Source organism: Aspergillus sclerotioniger (genome assembly GCF_003184525.1).
Source record: "Aspergillus sclerotioniger CBS 115572 chromosome Unknown BO94scaffold_18, whole genome shotgun sequence".
Lineage (NCBI taxonomy): Eukaryota > Fungi > Ascomycota > Eurotiomycetes > Eurotiales > Aspergillaceae > Aspergillus > Aspergillus sclerotioniger.
The window spans coordinates 747,646-770,762 of record NW_020291008.1 but is presented as its reverse complement, the minus strand read 5'-3'; the positions used below and the strand labels follow the sequence as shown (position 1 = coordinate 770,762).

Below are 23,117 nucleotides of genomic sequence, written 5' to 3'. Positions count from 1 at the left end.
GAAGTTGGAGAGAATTACTGCCGCATGCCAAACAAGGGATGATGAGATCCAGTAACAGTCTTGTATCAACTACTTAGTGTAGGTTTTGATCTGGTGATCGAACATCATACATTGTAAACGCAAGGTGTATTTTTTCATTGTGCTCCTATAGGTAATCACCCTGCTAGCTTAAAAGAAATCACTCCCGCATCCAGTTCTCTGAGTTACTATCTGGAAAGGCCTTATGGAACTCGTTCACCTCCATCCATTCCACCGCGTCCGTGAAAGTTGCAGATGCTGTATAAAACTTGTCCAGTATCTTATTGAATTCTATGATGTATTAGTCACATTTTCGTTCCAATAGGGAATCCAAGGAAAATGGACCAAACTAAAAAGAGATACCGTTATTATGCAGCGGATAGGATAGCTGCAACGAGAAAACCACATGCCTATATCTTAGAATAGAATCAAATTTGATGTATGGCAATGCCTAGTTTCTACAGCCAGCAAAGATGCATACATACGCATTTTCCCGGAATAGAAATAACATAGAGATCAGCCAGTGTCCCTCCTTCCTCGAGCCCCTCATGATAGATTTCAAATTCATTGCGAAGTAACACCTGCAACGAGATTGAATTTGGTCCAAATACCGCTCCATTTGAATCTGGAAGAGAATCAGTCATTGGTAAGACGAGTCAAAACACCTGCTTACAAGGAAGAGAACCAGATAGAATCGGATAGATTAGACCATCTTTTGCGATGTGAAGATAGTTATTCCCGAAGCCTTCCTTGCGATTGACTTGATCATAGAGGGATGATAATCGCTGTGTTTGTAAGCGGTGTATTGTTGCTGGGAAGGTGGTGTGGACGGAACTGACGGAGAAATGTCGTTGGTTGATGGATATAATTGGAGGATTGGAGATGATACGGGAAAGGAGGCGAGGTGCTCTGAATTTTCGGAACATGGCGTTGTGCAATCTGGTTGTTAGAGTGTGGGTTGTATGGTTGTGTCTTAGACAAGAGATATGAAGAGTTGGCCTTGAAAGGAAAGCAGCGGATAAAGATACAAGGTATCTAGGGGTGTATAAAAATTGCGCCGAGAAAGCTGGAAGTATAATGGCGATACTACTGGTGAACTGATGGGAAAGTTTCGCCAAGGTGCCGGGTATTCTCTGCTTTTATCCTATCATAATAAGTTAAGATGATTGTATTGGTCAGACTGTTATCCTACAGCGGCATGTACCGTTGCGCGGCGGAGAAACTTGATGAGTGGGTTTGAGCCCTACGCAACCTCAGCCACACTCCTCCACTCCAACTCCAACGAAGAAACAAAAGCAAACAAAGTCAACCCCAAAGTCACCCGAAGAACATCCATGGATGAGTTCAGACTCAGGAACGTGATGAGGCAGTGGCGCTCCAAGCCAATCATGGATAGTAGCTCCGTTTTGGGCATGTCAGCATTTGCCTCAACTCCATGATTCCTGCCAGAGTCTTGCATTAAGTCGGTTTTCAGCGGGAGTTAGGATATTATCCTGGATTTATGAATCATTTGCCATATCTATATTCTAAATGGCCACAAACTATCATACAATGTCGCCCACGAGTTAGCTAAACTGCTATTCTTTTTTCTCGGACAACTTACTTGGAATTACTGCCATGAAATGCCACCACCAGCTTATCCAGCGCGATGTAAACCTCCTCTTGAACCGTGTATATGAGATCATGCAAGACACGGCTTTCCAGCAATTCAGGAGGATCCTAGTCTGCGTGTAGAGTGCGACAAAATGATTCTGTTTCCGCGGATTGTACGACTGATAATTAGGATTTCGCAGAGGGTATTTGTGGCGATAAGTTATTGAGATCCACATAATGTCTACATGCATCTATCCGGGGTTGACGGATCAGAACAAGTTTGATAGACACCTCGTAAAAGCCCATCAAGCCATTGAGGGTTGCAACAGGAATGTGTTACCCTCCGGTACCGGCACCCATTTCATTCACTCTAACCAGTTCCTCTAGGAGAGTCTGACTGCTCTGTGTTATCATGGTAATTTACGGAATGTTACCCTTGGACGGCAGTACATAAAACGTTTTTAATGATCCCATCGAGTAAAAGATACCAAAACTTGACTTGGATACTGTTGCTACGTGGAGGGAGATGCAAATTTGAATCGGAGCTATCCATCTAGTATGACCAGAAGACTTTTAGCAAATAACTCTAGAAGACTTTTGACAAAATCATTTGGGAAATACCTCCCGAAGTGTCGGTTACCCAATACCCAGGATGTACTACGGAGTATTTGTCGCTGAAAATTAGACACTCCATTATAGGTATAATATGGAGAGAGTCCTGGGGGTGGAAAGGAGGGTTCAGGTGAATGTCAGGGACTATCCAACACGATAAATTGCCATTCACAATGTCTGGAACAAAAGCTATATAGGGAAATAGAACTCACTACAAGCTGATCAATCAAAGCAGGAACTCATCCGCAGCCAGAGGGCCAAATGCCTAAGAAAAGATGATACTGTGAGCAAAAATTACATACTGCCGACTTAAAATCGTAGGATAACACTATTATGCGACATATTGCCTTAGGCATGTACTCACAGGAAAGAACCGAGATCCTTTCCCTAAGTCATTATAGAGCCGGTCGCCAGCCATTCACCTATAATCCATCATTATCGGAAACTACCTCGTCAGGAGAAACGGTGCCTACAAAGAAAGTACTGCTTATATCCAACAGCTATTGCCTTGAGTGAATAAATTCTCCTGCATCTTACCCCCTCTCCCCACCACCCATACCAAAACCGAAAAAGTACTTACTATCATCCACCTACCACCACTCCAAAACAACTACGATAACAAATACCCACCATGACCATATCCGAGATCCTCAGAATGTCATTATACACCCTCCTCATCGCCTACTACCTCATGCCAATCATGGCACTCCCTCTAATGTATCGAGTATGGCCCCAACTCAGCCGAATCCAGCGGTGTGTGATATTCTTCGTTTTATTATACTGGACTTTCACCATCGTGATATTCCTCATCGCGGCGAGTCAGACGAGCACAGTGTCGAGTGTGAGAGATTTAGTGGGTTTCCACCATCCTTATTCTATGAAAGAGTGAACAGCTCAATGTTAATAATATCTGTGGTATCTAGATGAAAGCAATGGCGGATCCCGTCGCGGAGGGAGTTCCTGCGGGGCCACAGAGGGAATTGGATTTGGGCTGGGTGGGGGATTTATGAGAGTGATGTGGATTTCGACAAATACGAAGAGGGTCGCAGGGGCTAATATAATGGGGCTGAGTGGTCATGCGGAGGTACAAGAGGGGCAAAAGGTCTGGCCCATGCAACAACCACAACCACCTGTCGAATTTTGCCAATAGGGGATCAGGGAAATGGACAATCCCACGCTTTATTGGTACCCCCACACTAGATCACACTCTCCTGCCTGGTTGAGATGGTCGGAGGATTCTTGTTTCTCGGATGTAACCTTACTCGGGGTAAGGAGTTCGGGATCCGACGTGAGACATTTACTCGGCGGGTGTGTTGCCGGGAAGTCTGGTGGTAATCTCATTGAGATGATCGGAGTGTCCCTGTATTAAGTAGGAGAATCAAGGACAGGTGGAGACAGATGGAATGTATCGCAACCTACGTTTGCGGGTGCCCCAGCATCGGAGCCAGCGAGCGGGAATTTGAGCTGATAAGGACAGTTTTGGTGGTATTTGCTTGACTAGGACTAGTACACTGCTACGTGAAGGTTTTAGTTGACTCATCAAAAGCCAGTTGTTGAGATTTAGTGTCAGTCACGAGATAGTGCATTGTTAGTCAGCCCTAAGTCAGTGGTGTTGAATTTCTCCGACTGCTTGCAGCGAGAATGTTCCATGACGTCATTATACAGAAGACAAAATTCAGTGGCAGTGTAGGTGTAGGTATATCATTGCTGTAGCAGAGAATTTAACCGATCTTAAGTAACAGATGCCACAGCGTCATGGTACCTGAAAAGCTTTTAACCATATCACTGTGCTGTGGTCAGGAACGTCACTCCCATCGAATCAGGTGCCACGGTATAAAGTCAGCACCGAGGTTACCGAGGTTCACACACCGAAGGCAACAGCTTTAATATGATTTGGCCAATACTTCCGAAAGTGGCGCAAATGAAGTTCAGTTCAGTTCAATGCTGGAGGTAGCAAGCAGTGATGATATCATAGCATCTGAAGTGTTGACGGTGGAGATCGGGCCAGTCGTACTCCGAGTTAGTTGCATTCGGCATGGAGCGAGACAAATCACACCTTCCCGACGCTGCACGGCGGATCCAGTCCCGATGCCTTTATTGGGCGCCACTGACCCACCAGGATCCGCCCGGGCCGCCCCACACCCCCTTGCCGGAAATCCGGTTTGAGCACGAACGCGATGACAACACTGTCCCCGATGACTGATCATTCTCTACCCCGGATCAGGTTCTTATATCTAACATGGGCTGACCCCATCCGTGTCAGACCACACTCCAAGTGGTAAAGACATCAATTCCTGTTCCTGTCGATAACACCATCAATGACCTCACACCATGCACGACGAACCCCAACCCCAGCCCTGGTCTCGACGCAGTTCCTTCTCCGAAAAGGGTAAAGACAGTCAGGATGATGGCGAACCGGTTGTCCCCGCCTTCAATAATGGTGTCGATGTAGAGACACGGCCCGACGGCAAACGTGAGTTGAAAGAAAATGATTGCTATGACAAGTTGGCCTATTGCTGGCCCCGATGGAAGAAATGGATGTATCTGGCCGCCATTGCGGGGGTCCAGGTCTCCATGAATTTCAACACCTCCGTCTTTCCGAACGCCGTGACCCCCCTGTCAAAAGCATTCCACATTGGTGAACAAGAGGCCCGCACAGGGCAGATGATCTATCTGATCACCTACTCCATTGGGTGCGAACTGTGGGCACCATGGAGTGAGGAGTTTGGCCGCTGGCCCATTCTGCAGCTCTCCATGTTCCTTATCAACATCTGGCAGATCCCATGCGCCTTGGCGCCAAACTGGGGCACTATTGTTGTTTGTCGTGGATTGGTTAGTACTGCTTCTCATCATCATGCATGCATGCGCTGACTTGTCAGGGTGGAATTTCAACCGCTGGCGGTAGTGTCACTCTGGGTCTGATTGCAGATCTCTACGAACCAGATAACCAACAATTCCCTCTGGCCTTCATCGTCCTATCATCCTGCATCGGAACCAGCATTGGCGGAGTGATAGGTGGACCTATCGAGCGATGTAAGCCCACCCCCCCTCAACCCAAGTATACCCACTAACACCCACAGACCTCGACTGGCAATGGTTCTTCTGGATCATGCTCATCTTCGGCGTCGTCGTCCAAGTCATCATCTTCTTCATGCCGGAAAGTCGCTCCACGATCCTCATCGACCGGGAAGCCAAACGCCGTCGCCAATCCGGCGAAGACCCCAACGTCTACGGGCCCAACGAGCTCAAACACCCACGTATCTCCCTCAAAGAAGCGGGCAAGATCTGGATCCGTCCATTTTACATGTTCCTCCGCGAACCAATCGTCCTCTGCCTCTCCCTCCTTTCCGGATTCTCCGACTCCCTCATCTTCACCTTCCTCGAGAGCTTCTCCATCGTCTACGAGCAAGGCTGGGGCTTCGGTATCCTCGGCCAAGCCTGGGCCGTCATCCCCATCAACGTCGGCTACTTCATCGCCTACTTTTCCTACTTCCCGTGGTTCTGGCGCGACGAACACATCCGCCAAACCAGGGGCGATGATGCCCTGCCCGCCGAGCGTCGTCTCAAATGGCTTCTTTTCCTGGCCCTGCTCGAACCGATCGGATTATTCGGCTTCGCTTGGACATCCCTCGGTCAAGAATACGGTGTTCCCTGGATCGCATCGATGATTTTCTCTGCTCTCGTGGGTATCGCCAACTACGCCATCTACCTCTCCTCGGTGGATTACATGGTCGCTTCGTACGGAGTGTACTCTGCTTCCGCGACGGGCGGAAACGCCTTCTGTCGTGATCTGTTGGCTGGTATTGCGGCGATGTATACCACGCCTATGTATACCAATATTGGAAATAAGTGGCATGTCGAGTATGCTACGACTATTCTGGCATGTCTGTCTTGTTTGGTTGTGCTGCCGATTTATATCTTCTATTGGAAGGGGCCGCAGATCCGCGAGAGGAGTAAGTTCGCTCAGACGTTGGCTTCGGATCGGCAGGCGAACCATGGTCGTCGGGTTAGTAAGGAGGAGGCTGCGCCTTAGATGTGCAGTGGGTATCTGCATTATGCTGGCGTGATGTTGAAAATTGGGATTACTTTGTATATATGAGTTATGTTTAGACGACTATAGATATGCTTTATGATTGATAGAGATGCTGAATTTTCAGTTCTTATACCTCTTGTTTAACTGGTTCTTCAGTAGTATTAGAGTTTGGTTAGTCCTTAAGTACACGCCTTATACTACTATCCCCTAGCCTCAGGAACAACAAAAGTATAACATCATATGTTCCGAACAACCCTAAGTCATCCCACAACCTACCAACAAGCCCAACCCCACAGCCGATCACTCCTTATATATCAACAGAAAGAAGATCCATCAGACCTGTATACCTCACCCCCTCCCTCCACCCAACAACGGCTCCCTCTCCCTCCCCCTCTGCCTCTCCCTCCCCCTCTGCCTCCCCCTCCCCCTCAACCCCCACCCTAAAAACCAACCATCCCCACCCCACCGCCCAAACCCCATAATCCAGCCCCAACCACCCATACCCAAAATACCATCCCAGCCCGGCATCCCACACATCCGCATACACGACCCTCCACGACCAACTCACCGCAACAAGCCCAAACACGATACTCTGAGCCATCAACCCTACCACACTCAGCGCTGAATCATCCGCACACAGATCCTTGCGCTGTCTGCTCTGTAAAATGAACGCATACACGCCGAGAAAGCTAGCGAGTGGGGTGAGAAGGATGGCGTGGATGGCGACGAACGCTTCGAGGATGTCGGTGCGGGGCCAGGGGAGAGTCGCTGGTGTTAGGTGTAGGAGGTCGAGGAGGAGGGGGAGGAGGGAGGAGAGGAGAGTTGCTAGGAGGGTTAGGATGTAGATGGGGGTGGGGGTGTATGGGGTTCTGGTTCTGGTTCTGGGGTGGAGGTGGGGCTGGGGATCGGGGCGGAAGTAGAGGGATAAGATGAAACTTGGTCGGGGTTAGTTTCCATTAAGTGTTAAAAGGGGAGGGGGTACGTACAGAAAAAGGAATAAAATCCAAGTAACTAGAACTTGTATAAAATTTAACCAGTCGCCGGTGTTAAGCGGGTCGTGGGTGAATTGGCCGGCTGCGGATTCAGGGACATTGAGGGTCATGTATGTTTCTTTGGTGAGGTGGGAGGTGGCGACGAGGAGGAGACAGAGAGTGTAGTTGAGGGAAATGCCTTTACTGGATTTTTTGGTCCAAAGGGTGTACAGTTGGATGGTGATGGAGAGGATTGTTAGGAGGGTTAGGATGCTGCGAGGGGTTAGTTGGGTGGTTTAGGTGGGGAGGGGGAGGGGGAGGAATACATTCTGATGGAATCTGGGAGCTCTGAGTACGGGGCTTGTATTGGAGAAGTCATTTTGGAGGTAATACTTGCTGGAGTATGGAGGTTGTGAAGGTGTTCTGATGAGTTGACGTTGAAACTAACTAGACTTGTGGCTAACCGGATATGACTAGTAGATGGTTAGTATCGGAGTAAGATGGGGATAGTATGCATAGCTGATTGTATTTGAAGTGATTTCTAATTTGATCTATACTGGATATAATCCAGTATCTACTTCCCATTGGTCTATCTGGTGGTCATGACATCCTTCCCAGCTACACATTTGCTGGCGTTGCCCTAAGCCTCATTCACATCATGAACAAGAATTATAATTACCATCCTAATTCTTCAACCATTCAGCAAATTTATACCTATCTCCTCCCCTTTAATCAGCCCGCGTCGCATCCACCTTCCCCCTAACCAACTCCGCCAACAACCCATCCCTCTCCCTTTCCACCCTCTTCAAATCCACCCCCTCCACCCACCCATTCACCGTCTCCTTCAACGCATGCACCCTCTCCCCATCCCCCAAATCAAACCTCTTCTCCTGCATATCATCCAACCAACTCCTTAACGCCGGTCCCAAATGATCCATAAAATGCCCAAAATCCCCTCCCCCACCCAACGTATTCGTCATAATCGGGCCTGTGAGCGCCCATCGCAGACCAAGCCCTGAAGTAATAGTTTTATCTATCCCAGTTAACACAATCCCATCCAACACAAAATCCAGACACAGAGAAAGAATAGGGGAAGGAATATACTAACCTAAATCCTCCGGCGACACCACCCCCCTCGAAACAAGACTATACGCCTCCGCACAAACCGCCGCTTGAAGACGATTAGCAATAAACCCTGGTGTTTCCTGCTTCACAACAACAGGGTCTTTATCTAAACTAGCATAGAAGGTTCTAGCTGTGGCAATAACTTCATCACTAGTTCGAGGGTGAGGAACGATCTCCACGAGGGGAACCAAATGCGGTGGATTAAATGGATGGGCGATGAGAATCCGAGAGGGGTTATTTTTGCATTCGGTGATGAACTCTGATGAGGGGAGACCGGAAGATGATGATGCGATAAGGGTGTGATTGGGAGTTTTGGCGTCGAGGTGGGCGATAAGTTGGCGTTTGATGGGGAGTCGTTCGGGGCCGTTCTGGGTTGGTTAGTTGGGATGGAAGGTGAAGGGTGGTAGGGGGGTTGGACGGACTTCTTGGATCAGGTCGATGGTCGCTAGGTAGGGATCAATGTCTGACATGAATGTATAGTTCTTTAGACATTCGTCTGGTGGGCAAATAGCGTTCGGTACAGCTGCGCAATACTCCTCCAGATAACCACGCAGCTTGGCTTCAGCTCCTGGGGCTGGATCGGTCACGATGACACTGAGGCCTTTGGCGAGGAAGAGGGCCGTCCAGCTGGCGCCGATGACGCCGGCACCGATTACTCCGACTGTTTTGATGGAAGAGGACATGATGAAGATGCTGGACTAAGTTTACTTTGGGATTTGGGTGTGTCCATACTCTATATAGGAATGCCGGAAGACTTATTCCGTGCCCTAATCGGGTAATATCCCCCATCGGAAGGAAAAATCTCGGAAGTGTTTCAGGCTTCGGGAATCGCTCGGGGATTTCTCAGCATCGGATAATAAAACGGACATTTTGGGCATTCCGTCACAATGCCGAGTGCCGGATTGTGGATCGGTGGATCTGACGCCAAATGAAGGGGTGGTGTGTAGGCTATAAGTAGGCGTGCCCGGATGATCCCTACTGTCTCAACATTCAAGGTTCTTGGTCTTTTGGCTTAAGTTACGGAGTACTCACAATGACTTCCCACGAAACCACACCCAGCACAGACATCTACGGTCCCGGGACCTATGTAGATAAAACCTTCCTTCCCGCGCCACAAGACGCGCGTCGCATCTTCGAATACATCGCCAAGAGCACACCTGGCTTCACTCAGAACCAAGACCTTTGGAACACCGTTGACTTCCAAGGCAGCTCGCTACCCATCATCCCCGGACCATTCAAGGCCCCTCTCATCGCCGCAGCGCTACATGCCATGTGCGGTGTTGTCGCCCACGAAATCATCCAAGACCGTGATGGCACAGCGGCTAGCACCCAACAGGTAAACATCAATGTCGACCACGCCGCCATCTGGCTGGGAACCATCTTCGCCGCCTCCATCGAAGGAAAAGACATGTCCGAGCTCGTCAGAACACGTCAACTACCCACACTCTTCAAACGAGACTTCGAAGGCGACTTCATGTCATCACCCATGAGACAGCGAACCACGGCATTATACAAAACCAAGACCCCCGGCGTGTGGTACCAACTTCATGGTTCTCTGAACGCGGCACCCGTTCTACAGGCCCTAGGCATCGACCCGAATTACCCAGCCAAGAACTCAGACGAAGCGTACGAACACATCGCTCGACATGTTGAACAATGGGCCGCTGATGAGCTGGAGATGCTTAACATCAAGAATGGCTTCTGTGGAAGTATTTGCTTTACCCCACAGGGATGGGACGAGACCTCCATGGGGAAGAGACTCGCGGCTCATCCGCTAGTGGGATATTCTCGTCAGAGACATGCCATTCCGACGCCCCCGGTTCCACTGCCCAAGGTACAGAATGACAGACGGCCACTGGCGGGGATTAAAGTGGTGGAGTTGGTGCGGATCATCGCTGGTCCGGTGATCGGAAATACTCTTGCTGCGATGGGGGCGGATGTGATTCGGGTGGGATGTAGTCGGTTGACGGATCTTAATGTATGGTTTATACCCTGGGATTGTTGATGCTGTGCTAATGAGGAGGTGTAGGTCTTACAACTTACCCTGAACGCGGGTAAACGGACAATTGATCTGGATCTAACCAAAGAAGAGGACAAGTCGCGACTCCGGGACCTCATCAGCGGCGCCGACGTCTTCATCCAAGGGTTCCGGCCCAACGCTATCGCCCGGAAGGGCTTCGGAGTCAACGATCTCCTTGAAATGGCAGGCACCCGGGGCAAAGGAATCGTCTACGTAGAGGAGAACTGCTACGGACCTGACGGCCCCTACCATGAGAGACCCGGGTGGCAGCAGATAGGCGATGCGGCGTCCGGATCGTCCTACGTTATGGGTCGCTCTTTGGGATTTAACGATGGAACGAGTATTCTTCCTCCGCTGCCTATCTCCGATATGACCACTGGACTTGTGGGTGCGTTGGGTGCGTTGATGGCGCTGCGAGATCGGGCCCGACATGGTGATTCCTATCGCGTGACGAGTTCATTGGTCAAGGCTGATGCCATTGCCTTGGAGCCGGAGATTGGGCTTTACTCGCCTGAGGTAGTGGAGAAGAGTAAGCAGGTGTTTCAATGGGGGTATATTGGGCCTTCGTTGTTTGTGACGGAGATTCTGCTGGTTGTTATGGATGGGTGGAAGAGGGTGTTTCCTCAGTATTTTGGGGGTGGAGATGAGTCGTTGCTGATGAGCTTTGAGGAGGGGCCGTGGGGGAAGATGGAGATCTTGAGGCCGGTGGTGAGGTTGGGTGATGATGATGTGACGCCTCGGTGGTTGACGCCGGCGGTGCCGAATTGTTATCATGGGAGGAGTATTGATTGGCTTTGAGTCATTGGGGATTAGTCGGGGGTGGTAGATGAGAATGGGATTGTATGCAGTGTGCATTTCATGCGTGGATGTGGTAATTGTTTTTAATATAGATATTTTTCTCCTTAGATCACGAACGCTTCCTTAAATATCATTGACATTTTATGTAGAAGCAGGTCGGCACACTAAACTGAACATGGGAAGGAAAGCCTCAAGCTCGTGAGAATAAGCTATGCCTCTATATCCCAGCTTCCAGCCGGAGTATCGCCATCCAACTGCGCAAAGAACATGGGCCATTCATTCCAATCAAACGAATAGTTTTCCACCATAGCCAAATTCTCGATGACTTGAGGGTCATTTCCCTCAACAACGAGATCCTGCACGGGTGTGTGGTCATGGTCCATGACGACATTAGACCCCTCCACAGGGGCATAGTCTTCAATCAACTTGATCACCGAGCTACACCTCGACGCCAATATAGGATGTTTTTCATAATCCTTAAGAATGTCATGAGCCTGTTGCAGAACATCCCTCAAGCGAGCCGCGGAGAAGTACTCCACTATTTGTGGGGATGATTGGGCTGCAAGTAGATTGGTTACGGCCATGTATACATCTGGTTATGGTTAGCCACGGGGTCAGTTGCCTAAAAGGGATGTGCGTACATGAAACAGTGTACCAGTTTGATGGTAAGATGTATGCTTGTTTCTGCTCCGGGGAGTTCCTGCCGATGAACTCGATCATATCGGCTGCAGCTTTGGTACAGTTTACTTGGCATTGGAACACCACGTGGGGCATGATCTGGTCGTCTGTATATAACCCGATCCCAGACCCTGGGAGATTCTCGGGCCTTTGTTGGTGAATTTGTAGAAGCAAGAGTCGGAAAAGGAGAAGTCGGACAGAGAGATACCTTGCGTAGAATAGCATGTTAGCGTTGATCCTATAGTTCGAAAATGGTACTAACCGGGCACGTAGAACATTTGCTTCACGAGTGATATGTTTCGTTGGCGTTGGGTCTTCCGCATCCGATGGCATTTGAAAGAAAGGGTGGAGGCCGCGGGCCCATTCATTCAAAGCCGAATCAATTCGAAACAGGCAGGCGAATTTGTCGAAGAAGAGTGAGGAGTTTTGCTCCGCTTTGGTATCACCGACGATATAGAAGGTTTCCAACACGTCTCCGATGATGTGATGAAGTCGACAGAATGAAATGTAAAAGTTGACTTTGGAGGGCAGAGCCGTGTTTGCAGTGTCGGGGGGCAGCATCAAGGAGTTCAATCCTTGTTTTGCAACCGATTGAGGGATTTTGAGGGCACAACCGAAAGTCATGGAACATATTCTGTTGGCTTTAGCTTACGCGTTAGACCTAAAGCTCATGTCATACCTGTCAAGAATAACACATCCATTCCAAACCTGACGCGCAAGGTCTCGCTCTTTCGGATTTTCCATAGCCTCTGTTGTTCCTGGGATGTGCAACCCCAACTCCTGGGCAATGTGAATTGCCATGCCAATGTTTCGGAAGCATTTCTGGGGGACTTTCTCATGTTGTTGATATACCGCCGTGAGTAACAGTATCTGTATGATTTCGAAATTGTACATTTCCATCACTTCATAGGACATCAATTCTTGAGCTCTGGCGAAGAAGACCGCCGAAGAGTGATCACGGGAGAGAGGGGGTTGGCCCTGAGAGGCAACACAGGATGTGGCAAACATGAGGTTCAGCAAGCAATGCAACACCCTCTCATTCATCGCCGGTTCTCCGTCCTTGACCCATAGAGTCTCGTATGCGCCTTCAATGGCCGGTCGATCGAGCCAAGGGTAAGCGCTGTCGACGTAGTCCCAATATAGATTCAGGAGAGTGTCAGCCACCTTCCGTGGGGGGATGGCATACTGCAGGTCAGATTCTTTCCTGGGGGTTTGTTTCTCTAGATGTGGAAGTTGTTTGAGTGCTCTGGGCAGGACGCGACTGGTGTTTTCTTGTTTGCTCTCGGTATTGACTTCAGGGAGATGTACTCCCCCAGATGCCCCGAAGAGACTACCGCTGGGCACAATTGCACTGTACAAGCTCGCCCGGTCGTCATCATCAGTTGGAGGGTCATTTGGGCGTTCACTGGTATATCTTGACTGTTCGGTGCGGGATATGGTCTTCTCTCGAATACCCTGTGAACTATACAGAATTAAACCACAGAGGAACCCGAACAGGTTTCCATATACTTACATCCCTACTGATGCGGCTTCACCATCACTCTCGCGATAGATACAAGCCTGCGAGTTTCGTCTCCGTCTTGAGCAGGGACCGCATACTAAAGCGATCAGCCATATTCTCACCAGGTCATCAGGGTCCATACTTGGTCTCGCACCGTCACATTTCGTCTTCCTCGCCTTGCAGACATTACATGCAACTCTGATCTTGATGCGTTTCGGCCTTGGTCCTCTCGATATCGACTCTTGTGGGGACTGGCTGGCTTGGAATAAGAACATCATTTTGGCATCACGGAAGGGACACGATCGACTTCCGAGTTTTCCCGCAGAATTCAAGCCTTCCGTGGATGACGTCACTGCATATTCCGCAAATTCCGTTCCCAATTGGGCACTCCGATGCTTTCCTCACGTGACCAATGAAAACATGCCTTAGGAACGAGGCATAAACACAATGAAGGCAGACAGCATTGGCTGGTGCAGTAAATCCACTTCTGCCAGTCAAGGAAAAGGAGAATATACATCAATATGTGCAAAGCCTAATTGACTTGGGCTACTCGTAGCAAAATACTACAGTAAAACGTACGATTGGCATAGTCTAGAGAAAAAGAGACACATCTAGGTAGGAGGTAGTATTCAGATTGCAGGCCACGTATCGCTGCATTAGCTACAGGGTCAAGATAAACCATAGACTAGCTGAGTCACACTTGGCAAGAGGAAAGAGGGGAAATGTCAGGGTCCATTTCTTCTTTAGTCGTTGTGGAATCAAGATGGCTTTTGCTGATCATGCCTATATACTAATGTCTATCGATAGATGTAGAGAACGTGTATGGGGGTTGTGTAGTATGAAGATGGCCACGCTAAACAATATCCACCACTAAAATGACTTCAATTTCCACAATGTCTGCTGTCTTCAACAAGCACCGATCCCGCTGATATATCTATCTTTCCACCAATAGCAAAACCTGTCATTTAAGGCTTACTGTCAACAAACTACCCCGAAATGAGTATATCTCTATCCACCCCAACCCCCTGGTATATAACTCACACCCCATGGGGTGAAGTTCCAATGTTATCTCTAAAGTATTGCCAAGAGATTATGTATGTGTGGGGGGACGTAAAAATCACCCTGTCAGATCAGACAAGGACAAGCCCCGGAAGGCTGTAAACGCAAGTCAGCCTCACCCCCATGATCCTTCATGAATAGTGTTGGTTCATTCTTGGTTCGTATTGGCCGATCGATCTCTGAAGATCCTGTAGTTCTGGCCGTGCATGTAAGCGCTAACGGTGAGATCACTCTCACGTGGTACCAGGACTAGTGCTTACCCCTCTTTTCCATCTTTGTATCTTCATTGTTTTGGTTTTGTTTTCTTTGATGGTTTCATTGTGTTGAATTCAAGGTAGAGAGAATATAAAGAGGAATAACCACCGACTAAAACTAGGAGGCTAGCCATCTACCGAGAGAAATTTAAGTACCATGGGCTATAATCGACTCCTACTAATCGTGATGACAGGAGTAAAGGTCTCTGAGACAGTTCACAACGGAGGGAGGAGTAACAGTCAGGGGAAATCGACTTATTGCTAGATTTATATCAACCCGGAAATTGATATTAACCCAAAACACCATTGATCTACTAGTATGCACTACAGTTTCAAGAAGTGCTCCAAGTCCTAACATGCATTCACGCGAGCAGGAATAAATGCGCGAGTGCAAAATAATACTGGGAACTAATGGTACTTGGTGTCTTTAATTCGCCGTCGTATCTCTTTGAGTTGCCCGCGCAACCGTCCATGTCGATGTTGCATGGCATCGATCATGGACCGGGCTGTTTCCACACACAGGCTCACTTCCGCATCTGCCATTAAAGGGTCTTTCTGGAGTACTGAACAACGCGGCGAGGGTAGCGTAGAGCGATTTGTCGTTGATGATGGTTCGGGAATCGACTTTCCCGCCTGCTCGTCGGGAAGAAGAGGGCGAAACGCACCATCAAGCTGGTCCAGTAGATGGTCTAGGAGCTCCACGATCAGTAGTGCCTGGGTGCTCTGTGGAGGAGGGATAATGCGACCGCGGTAAGTCTCCGTCGTGAACGAGTCTGGTGAATGCCGCGGATGAGGCGGGATGTGATGAGGAAGCAGCGGAGACGAGTGGGTATGTGTTATGGAGTTTATCGGTGTTGGGCCTAAGAGATGATGTGAAACTGATAGGGTGACGTTCTCAAATGCAGCCATGAGACGCTGGTGGCAGGCTAGGACCATCAGAACGAGCCCGGCGTCCAACGATGAAGGCGACCTCCAGAAAGGGATATCATTAAAATGATGTGACCAGGCCGACCAGGAGCACTGGCCGTCATCCCATAATGGGGGAAGCCCAGCTGTCGGGGCCCAGAAGGGCGTGCGTGAGGTGGCCAGGCAGGAGGGCAGGTTGGGAATGCGTCGAATTAGGGCAAACGCCGCATCACAGAGTTCCTGGATGGCGGGAGATGAGACGGACAGAGGATGGATTCCCGAGAGGTTTGGGGCAGTGAAGACATGCGCAGACCGATGGATACGACGGGCGAGCTCTCCTAGTTCCATCAGCTCGTTGTCAACGGGGTCGATGCTGCTGGTGGTGGTGGTGGGAGTTGGGGTGGTGGTTGGGTCCTCCGTGACATGCTCCCGGGGTAGGGCTTGCACCGGCGCCAGTAAGGGGATAGGGTCCTCTTCAAAGGCTAGCTCGGAATCTAGTCCGGAGAAGAAGAGGGATGGAGAGAAGGGTTCCTCATCTGGATGGGTGCTAGGAGCCGGCAGGTCAGAGTCTGGCACGGTGGTTGAGGGCCGCGAACGCTTGCATGCAGGAGGCCGGCCAGCTCGCAGCTGAGGACTGTATAGGCAGATAGCACCCGCCTTTCTGCATCGAACGCAGGAGGTAGTGCCTTCCTCAGAAAGGGTTAAGTCGCGAATGCAGCGCACCTTTTGCTCGTGGCAACGATCGCACGATCGCCGTAGCGACAGATCCAGCGGGCTACTCATGGGGTTGGTGATGGATGTTCTTACTGTGACGACCCCGAACTATTCAATAGACCGGTGGCCAGCAACTGATATAGGAATCTCACTCACGGTCAGTGGTAAATCCATCATACATGACACCGCGATGCTTACAGCCAGCCAAGGTCGCTAACAGCGATGTTATGCATGTCAGCTTCTCATGCATGAGGATGAGAAATCCAGCCCAGTCACCCTTGTTGGAGGCTAACTCACTCGGGCAATATGCATGCACGGCTGCATGCAGATGATTGGGCCTATGCGGCGAGATGGATGAGAAATGCCGGATTGTACAGGGATCTGCAGATTCTGCGGCCGAAAGATAAAAAATAAGGGCTATTGCAACCCCTGTCAGACTAGAAACTCGCCTATTCCTGCCCCCCCTCTCTCTCTCCCCTCTTCCTTCTCCCCTCTTCTCTCCCCTCCCCTCCCGTCTTGACCGTCATCCCCCAACATGCAGAATCTCTCAAAACAAGACAAAAAGCGTGCCCAGGACCGAGCTGCCCAGCGAGCATCCAGGTCCCGTACCAAAGACCGGGTGGCTCGCCTGGAGCTTCAAATCGCTCAGCTCCAGGGGGGTGCCGACCAGGCCCTACTGGAGCAAGTGAATAACATGCGCCAGGAACGTTCGCAACTCCGGACCTTGGCGGATCAGCTGCTGAACATTGCCGGGGCTGTGCATACCACGCTGGTCTCCAAGGATGATGCGCCTTCGTCGGGGCCATCCGCCCGGACAAGCCTCCTGGGGGACATTGTTCGAGACTACGAGGCCCTCAAGACCACTCACCCCGCACCAATCATGCCGCTAACTGATCCTCATCCCATCCTGGTCGGTGTTCTGAACGGCTGGAACGCCCCAGTGGCTGACCAGGAGGAGCCGGTCCATCGCCTCATGGCCCATTTGCATCGTAATCTCATGCTCGAGCGGCCTCTGGTCCGGCCCATTGACCAACTTGCCATTCTCTACTTGATGCAGATGTCTCTTCTAGTAAGTGTCCTCCCTCCCGCCGATCGCGTTGTCCCATCTCATTGGTTTCATCGCTTAGATCCTGCTTGCTCAACACGATACATACCGAGTGTATCTGGGCCACATCCCTGGCTGGTTGTATCCCATGTAGGAAGCGCTCCACCCGCCCATCAGCCCTTGCGGGCCTGGCCACTGACACTTGCAGACCGGCGCAAACAGCCATCCCGCATAACGTCACCATCGACATGCTTCCATGGTGGGTTGCCCCTACTGCTGTGATCCAACCACTCCGAAGGAACCCTAACCGACCATGCCCAGGCCCCAGTTACGCAGGCATCTCCTCTCGCAGCCGGACGTCGTCAACTACAACACCCAGCCGTGCAACGACTTTGCCACGCTGACCCTGCGTAGCGTGGTTTTCGTGCCCGAATTGAACTTCGAAGATGCCTACATCGTCGGCCCCGACCACCGGCTAACCCTAACTCCGCGATTCAGGCAACTGTTTGCTCCAACCGCCCCCGTGTCGCCTTTTGCCGTCAGCCCGGACTTTGTCGCCCAGTATCCGACTCTGCGTGGCCTCGTTCCGGAATGGCAACCCCCTGATCGCCGGTCCCACCGGTCTCGACCTGAGATTCCCCAACGTCTCATCGCGCTGCCGAGTCTTTCGCCTTCCACTGACTCAGGTGCCTGCAACGACCGCCAGACACCCGACCAGCAAAATGATGACCTACGGGATACCCAGGCTGGCTCGTCCTTGACTCCGTATGCCGACCTATCGACTTCAGGGGTGGGCGATCTGACATTTCCATCCTCAATCTCCGTCCCACCCGCCTCTCCCACGCACAGTGTGTTCGCGGGTGAGCCCATGGGGAACTGGTATGAAGCTCTGGGATTCTTGGCGGAAACCGACTCTGTTCCCGCGTGGCTGCTAGAACCTGTTGGCGAAAAGGCTGATGAATTGTGATGCAATCTCATCGGGGTGATTCCTTCCAGCCACGATCAATTGTTTATTTCCTCTAAAATACATGCCCCCACCTACGTTCCTCCCATGATTTTTCAACTAGATCCTGTCAGATCTGATTACTAAGCACTTAGGGCCGGACTACCGTATGCGAGCCCGCCAGTAGTAGTTCAAGAGAGTCCCCCCTCCCCCATATCCAAGCCAATCGAACCAACAGCTGCACCATCATCACGCTGCATGGTTATGACCCACACCACGTCCACGTGTCAAAGCCCCAATCAAAAAACAAATCCCGGCCGGGAGATCAGCAATCAGACCACGCCTGACATTCAGCCGAAGCCACGCGGCGAGGAGAGTAACCGGATCCCCATTCGGCAGCTGCGGCTGAGCCGGGCTTCTCCGGATGGTATCCAGGAGCGTCTTTGCGCGTCGACCCCACCACATGTGGGCGATGCTGAAAAACAGCCCCGCTGCGTGCCATCTCCACGCATGCCTTCGCTGGGGCCCGTGCATGCGGAGCAAATTGACCATGGTCGTTATCCACGTCAAGGGGTAGAGAGTTAGGATCACGCTGAAGCCGGCCGGGAACCACCGGGCGATGTAAGATGGGAGGATCTCGTTGACGGCGAGTGGGTCGAGGTGGGTGAATGGACGGAGGTAGAGGTCCTCGCACAGCGTGAACATGAGTGTTCCGGTGGTGGTGAGGAGTGGAGTGTAGTGGAGGAGGAGTTGTAGTTGCTGGGTTGAAATGGACATGGTTGGTTTGCTTGTATGCGATGTGATGTGATGAGATGAGGTAGGAATAGATAAGACACAAGCCCTAACTTCTTTTTCTGCCTTCCCAAGATCCTTCCTCCCCCCATTTTACTTTCCTACTACTATATATAACATCCAGCCTTGTCACTGCAATTCGCTCCTCGGATGATTTCCCTAGATACAAATCCCCCGACACTAACACCCCCCTCCCCCCGGACCGGTCCGTAGCAGACATCCCCCAACCCACAACTCACAACTTACTACTCCTAGTCCCAGATCTCATCGCCTCCCCCACCACCTCCCCATCCCGAATATACACCGTCTCCCACCCCACCATAGTAACCACGTTGTGCACATCCGCCCAGGCCTCCTCCCGCGCATTGACCTCTTCTCTCCACTCCGGATCACTCAGCAACGCGCGCATATCATCCGGCGACCGCACGTAATAGGAGATGACGGCGTCGAAGTCGGCCATTTTCCATCCGGGCTTGTGGGCGAGATCGGGGAGGAAGATTTCTTGCGCGGATGACGGGGTGAGGTACTGCAGCCAGGACCAGATTAGTGGGAGGGCGAAATGGAGATACGGGGGGCAAGGGGGGGGGCAAACCTGGGTGTAATGAACCACGTTATGTTTCTGGATGATTCGAGCCGCTCGTTGGATGTGATCCTCTTGGATCCATCGCATAAAATCGGCCTCGGATACCCCGGGTTTACGGTAATGGAGGACGGTGATTTTGAGGAGCGGTTGGGGTTGGGGCTGCGGGTTGGTTGATGACATGGCTGAGCGGGGCGGAGGGGGCAGAAAAGTTAGGGCGTAGGATTGGAGTTGGAGAGGGTATTGCGGTGGGAATGAAACACCGGCTTTATGCATTTTTGTTTGATTGATTGGGGCTGGTCGGTGCATTTCATGGCCATTCCCACCGACAGGATTCATAACCCTGCAATTGCAATCCACCGATCTCCGTCCAATTAATTCTCCGCTGCCGCCGATGCCGCAAGCAGGAGTAGGACCAACTGGCCAGTCAGTCTCCTGGCTGTAAGCATGCAACGAAATTCACACTCGATTCATTCTCAATCATAAACGCTGCCTAACTAAACTACCGCCGATCGACCGATCGATCGATCCATGCCAAACACGTGGTCCAACCACCCAAACACCTTCGCGTGGAGATGCGACAACCCCCCAACCTTGGCCTGTAACCCTCCCTGGCCCACTCCCTCGGGCAGCCAGAGATCCGTACTGGCGTCCGATCGACGCCTGAGCACCTCGTAAATGGGAACCGCGCTGCTCTCCGGCGGGAAGTACATGGACTCGCGCGCCCCAGTCACCAGCACCGGACACTCAATGTGCTCCAACGGCGACCCTGTCCCCGACACAGGATGCAGCGTGTATCGAGTGAACTCGCGCACCAGCACCGCCGGGGAATCAATCCCTAGTGCGCGCATTCCATGTCCAAACTCCCAGCGGGTCTGGAAATTGAGTGTCGCGAGCATACGGAACAGCCCATTGAAAAGTCGATCGGACAAGTAGCCGTGCTCAATGGCACTCATGAGCCACGCGGGCATCCGGGCCCGTAACGGGGTCGCCAGGTCGTAGAAGGGGTCCACGGCAATGCAGGCTTTTACGCGGGGGTCTGTCGCTCCGCGGAGAGCGAAGTAGCCTCCCATGGAGGCCCCGAACAAGGCCAGTCGCGAGAGATCCAGATTCCATTCCGGGTGTGCGGCGCTGGTGGCGAACAGCCAGTCCAGGACGGCCTTGATTACAACCTCCCAGTCTGGACGGAGGTACAGGTGATGTTCGTCTCGGTGCAGCATGATGCCCTGCCCGGGTCCTTCGAAGGAGAGTGTCGCGTATCCCCGCGTTCGGGCCCCCGACGCGGCGTAGTAGTATAGTTCTTCCTGGATGGAGTCGAATCCCCCGGTGGTGAAGACCACGGGGACTCCCGTAGACGCATCTGTGATGGAAGATTGCACAGGCAGGAAAAGGTAGCCCGGGAGATGGTGGGTGGTGCCGGCATGCTGGTACGGAATGTCGACGAATTCAACGGGACTGTCCATCAGCTGGCAGGCATGTCGGAAGCTCCGAATTGCGTGGTTAAGGCTGCTGCTCGAACGCGTATCGGGGATGGACCGGGGAAGGTGATGCAACATGAATTCGCTGGATCGGTGGTAGTTGGAGGCCCTCAAATAGGCCCAAACGGCCGTCTGACGGTCGCCGGATCGACGGGCTTCTTCTCCCATTGCTTCAGCTTTCTCCGCTGCTCTTGACCAGGCATGATGCCAACTGTCGGGGTCGTTGTCCTGGATCTGTGAAGCAGCGTCCATGCACTCGGCCACGTCGGCCCCCTGCAATGGAGCTGTCCCCAGGACGCGCAGAAACTCGAAGTTGAAGAATTTCGAGGAGAACTTCATGGTGGATGGATGGAGGATGGGAATACCGTTTGGGAGGTAACGTAGGCGAGGGATGTGAAGGATGAAGACATACTGTGATGGGAATCTATATCAAATTTGAACTAGTGAACCGCAGAAATGCACCGATGGCGTTGTCTTGCTGACCCGAGTCCAGTTATCCACCGATATACTTCCTCAATCGCACCGGCCCGGTCAAATTACCAGACATATGGCGAATGCCGTCGGAGGTGGACACCAGCTGCAGTTACCATCGCTCTAAGTGTGCTCTACAAGAGTGTGCTGGTCAATGTAGAGTAGTTCTGCAGTACAGGGATTTCGATGATGATAGCAAATCTATAGCACACGCAGATCACGCAAGCGGATAAGCCAGCTTCTTTCCTCGCACTTGACCCTTCCGCAACTCCTCGATCCCTCTCTCGATGGCCCCCAGTCCGCCGTGGCGGATCTCTATCGGATGCGGTTGCAACCGGCCCTCATGCAAAAGGCCCTCCACGAGGGGAAACAGCTTGGCTGCGAAATCTCGGTCCTGGGGGCGGGCAGGTCGACCATAAACCCCGTCAAGTTTGACGGGTTCCCCAAACAGCGAGTAAATCATCAGCCACTCGGCCTTGATATCCCGGCGGGTGTATTGGATATGCGTAGGGAATGGGTCCAGAGCAATATAGTGGCCGCCAGCCGACCCGATGGCCTCGTAGCACAGCGTCATAGAGGCCGCCTCGGTAACGCAGTCCAAGACATGCTCGAGCGTATTGTTGGTGTAGTTTCGGATCTCCGTGGCACACGTCGCGGACTGGTAGTCAAAGGCTTCTTCTGCCCCGAGGGACAGGACCAACTCTCGGTGGTTAGGGGAACACGTCACGATGGGTGTGAGACCCGAGCTGTCAAAGGTCAGTTATATACTTGGGAACTCGAGGAGCGGTTGAAAGGCTATGCAAGGAGACTCACGCTTTCAGCAACTGAATAGCCACCGTTCCGGTAGCCGTGGCACCCCCGGAAATCAACACGTAGTGTGGCTGCTTTGCAGGAGAGTCGGGCATTGGAAGTCTCAACGCGTGATAGAGAGCGGTGCCCGCTGTGCCAATGGCGAGTCCCAGACTGGCTGCTTCTTCCCATGAAATTCCCATGGGGACTTTGCACGCAAGATCCGCAGTGGCCAGAGCATAACGTCCAAAAGCCCCCGTGTGCTTACCATTGGGATTCAAGCCGAAAGTCATGGCAAACACGCGGTCCCCTTTGTGAAATCGAGTCACTTCCTCCCCAACCTCAATGACCTCGCCGGCAAAGTCATTCCCTCCGACAGCACCAGGGGTGGCGGAGAAGTCCACCATCTTCCAGTCGGCGGGGTTCAAAGCAACCGCAACCACACGGCAGAGGATGGTGTCTGGCTTCACGGTAGGAACGGGGACATCCTGCGACAGCAGGTATCGGCCCATTCCTGAGGCAACTAGGGCTTCTTGTTTCTTGTTGTCCATTGGGGAGTCCGTTGAGCGGAGGGTTGGTGTGCTCAACAGCTCTTGGAGAACACTGCCTCATCCGAATAAGTAGTCTAGGATAGGCAGCTGCAGTGCCGGGACAAATGGCAGCCGCATGCAGAGCTGAATGCGCCGACTAGTGTCGGGGTGAGTCGGATCATCCAGATCCCATCGGGGGATTCTCGG

The 23,117-nt window shown here is 51.7% G+C and overlaps 12 protein-coding genes across 12 annotated transcripts, besides 1 other annotated feature; 3 read left to right on the top strand and 9 right to left on the bottom strand.

The window, feature by feature from the left end:
* Positions 1 to 55: part of a sequence feature (Protein overlapping with rRNA (BO94DRAFT_468590, PWY83917.1) was converted to a misc_feature.) that runs on past the window's edge.
* Positions 56 to 178: 123 nt separating this feature from the next.
* Positions 179 to 1,101, bottom strand: BO94DRAFT_519528 (uncharacterized protein; the record flags this gene model as incomplete). The annotated part of the gene is made up of 4 exons (XM_025610077.1): positions 692 to 1,101; positions 504 to 643; positions 382 to 469; positions 179 to 309 (listed from the first exon to the last, which is right to left on the bottom strand). The coding sequence occupies exons 1-4, from the start codon at positions 942 to 944 to the stop codon at positions 179 to 181; spliced, it is 612 nt and encodes a 203-aa protein (XP_025466384.1). The 5' UTR covers positions 945 to 1,101.
* Positions 1,102 to 4,449: 3,348 nt separating this feature from the next.
* BO94DRAFT_519525 (sugar transporter) lies at positions 4,450 to 6,365 on the top strand. The gene is made up of 3 exons (XM_025610076.1): positions 4,450 to 5,055; positions 5,103 to 5,256; positions 5,304 to 6,365. The coding sequence occupies exons 1-3, from the start codon at positions 4,555 to 4,557 to the stop codon at positions 6,254 to 6,256; spliced, it is 1,608 nt and encodes a 535-aa protein (XP_025466383.1). The 5' UTR covers positions 4,450 to 4,554; the 3' UTR covers positions 6,257 to 6,365.
* Positions 6,366 to 6,376: 11 nt separating this feature from the next.
* BO94DRAFT_625447 (uncharacterized protein) lies at positions 6,377 to 7,620 on the bottom strand (the record flags this gene model as incomplete). The annotated part of the gene is made up of 4 exons (XM_025617286.1): positions 7,554 to 7,620; positions 7,243 to 7,500; positions 6,825 to 7,191; positions 6,377 to 6,400 (listed from the first exon to the last, which is right to left on the bottom strand). Exons 1-4 carry the CDS (start codon positions 7,604 to 7,606, stop codon positions 6,377 to 6,379), a joined length of 702 nt encoding a protein of 233 aa, XP_025466382.1. The 5' UTR covers positions 7,607 to 7,620.
* A 335-nt stretch (positions 7,621 to 7,955) lies between these two features.
* BO94DRAFT_519523 (uncharacterized protein) lies at positions 7,956 to 9,046 on the bottom strand (the record flags this gene model as incomplete). The annotated part of the gene is made up of 3 exons (XM_025610075.1): positions 8,775 to 9,046; positions 8,336 to 8,720; positions 7,956 to 8,260 (listed from the first exon to the last, which is right to left on the bottom strand). The coding sequence occupies exons 1-3, from the start codon at positions 9,033 to 9,035 to the stop codon at positions 7,956 to 7,958; spliced, it is 951 nt and encodes a 316-aa protein (XP_025466381.1). The 5' UTR covers positions 9,036 to 9,046.
* A 302-nt stretch (positions 9,047 to 9,348) lies between these two features.
* On the top strand, positions 9,349 to 11,258 carry BO94DRAFT_536521 (CoA-transferase family III). Its single transcript, XM_025612035.1, has 2 exons — positions 9,349 to 10,330; positions 10,382 to 11,258. Exons 1-2 carry the CDS (start codon positions 9,386 to 9,388, stop codon positions 11,168 to 11,170), a joined length of 1,734 nt encoding a protein of 577 aa, XP_025466380.1. The 5' UTR covers positions 9,349 to 9,385; the 3' UTR covers positions 11,171 to 11,258.
* A 121-nt stretch (positions 11,259 to 11,379) lies between these two features.
* On the bottom strand, positions 11,380 to 13,627 carry BO94DRAFT_557732 (uncharacterized protein; the record flags this gene model as incomplete). The annotated part of the gene is made up of 6 exons (XM_025613951.1): positions 11,380 to 11,762; positions 11,812 to 12,056; positions 12,111 to 12,482; positions 12,528 to 13,303; positions 13,370 to 13,446; positions 13,492 to 13,627. 6 exons carry the CDS (start codon positions 13,625 to 13,627, stop codon positions 11,380 to 11,382), a joined length of 1,989 nt encoding a protein of 662 aa, XP_025466379.1.
* Positions 13,628 to 15,070: 1,443 nt separating this feature from the next.
* On the bottom strand, positions 15,071 to 16,351 carry BO94DRAFT_599442 (Zn(II)2Cys6 transcription factor domain-containing protein; the record flags this gene model as incomplete). The annotated part of the gene is made up of 1 exon (XM_025616324.1): positions 15,071 to 16,351. The coding sequence occupies one exon, from the start codon at positions 16,349 to 16,351 to the stop codon at positions 15,071 to 15,073; it is 1,281 nt and encodes a 426-aa protein (XP_025466378.1).
* Positions 16,352 to 16,817: 466 nt separating this feature from the next.
* Positions 16,818 to 18,294, top strand: BO94DRAFT_557731 (bZIP transcription factor; the record flags this gene model as incomplete). The annotated part of the gene is made up of 3 exons (XM_025613950.1): positions 16,818 to 17,351; positions 17,410 to 17,477; positions 17,649 to 18,294. The coding sequence occupies 3 exons, from the start codon at positions 16,818 to 16,820 to the stop codon at positions 18,292 to 18,294; spliced, it is 1,248 nt and encodes a 415-aa protein (XP_025466377.1).
* Positions 18,295 to 18,519: 225 nt separating this feature from the next.
* BO94DRAFT_625442 (uncharacterized protein) lies at positions 18,520 to 19,047 on the bottom strand (the record flags this gene model as incomplete). The annotated part of the gene is made up of 1 exon (XM_025617285.1): positions 18,520 to 19,047. The coding sequence occupies one exon, from the start codon at positions 19,045 to 19,047 to the stop codon at positions 18,520 to 18,522; it is 528 nt and encodes a 175-aa protein (XP_025466376.1).
* Positions 19,048 to 19,297: 250 nt separating this feature from the next.
* On the bottom strand, positions 19,298 to 19,858 carry BO94DRAFT_519513 (EthD domain-containing protein; the record flags this gene model as incomplete). The annotated part of the gene is made up of 2 exons (XM_025610074.1): positions 19,655 to 19,858; positions 19,298 to 19,588 (listed from the first exon to the last, which is right to left on the bottom strand). The coding sequence occupies exons 1-2, from the start codon at positions 19,823 to 19,825 to the stop codon at positions 19,298 to 19,300; spliced, it is 462 nt and encodes a 153-aa protein (XP_025466375.1). The 5' UTR covers positions 19,826 to 19,858.
* Positions 19,859 to 20,139: 281 nt separating this feature from the next.
* Positions 20,140 to 21,459, bottom strand: BO94DRAFT_586954 (alpha/beta hydrolase family protein; the record flags this gene model as incomplete). The annotated part of the gene is made up of 1 exon (XM_025615793.1): positions 20,140 to 21,459. The coding sequence occupies one exon, from the start codon at positions 21,457 to 21,459 to the stop codon at positions 20,140 to 20,142; it is 1,320 nt and encodes a 439-aa protein (XP_025466374.1).
* A 349-nt stretch (positions 21,460 to 21,808) lies between these two features.
* Positions 21,809 to 22,931, bottom strand: BO94DRAFT_599438 (zinc-binding alcohol dehydrogenase family protein; the record flags this gene model as incomplete). The annotated part of the gene is made up of 2 exons (XM_025616323.1): positions 21,809 to 22,337; positions 22,405 to 22,931. 2 exons carry the CDS (start codon positions 22,929 to 22,931, stop codon positions 21,809 to 21,811), a joined length of 1,056 nt encoding a protein of 351 aa, XP_025466373.1.
* Between the last annotated feature and the right edge of the window lie 186 nt (positions 22,932 to 23,117).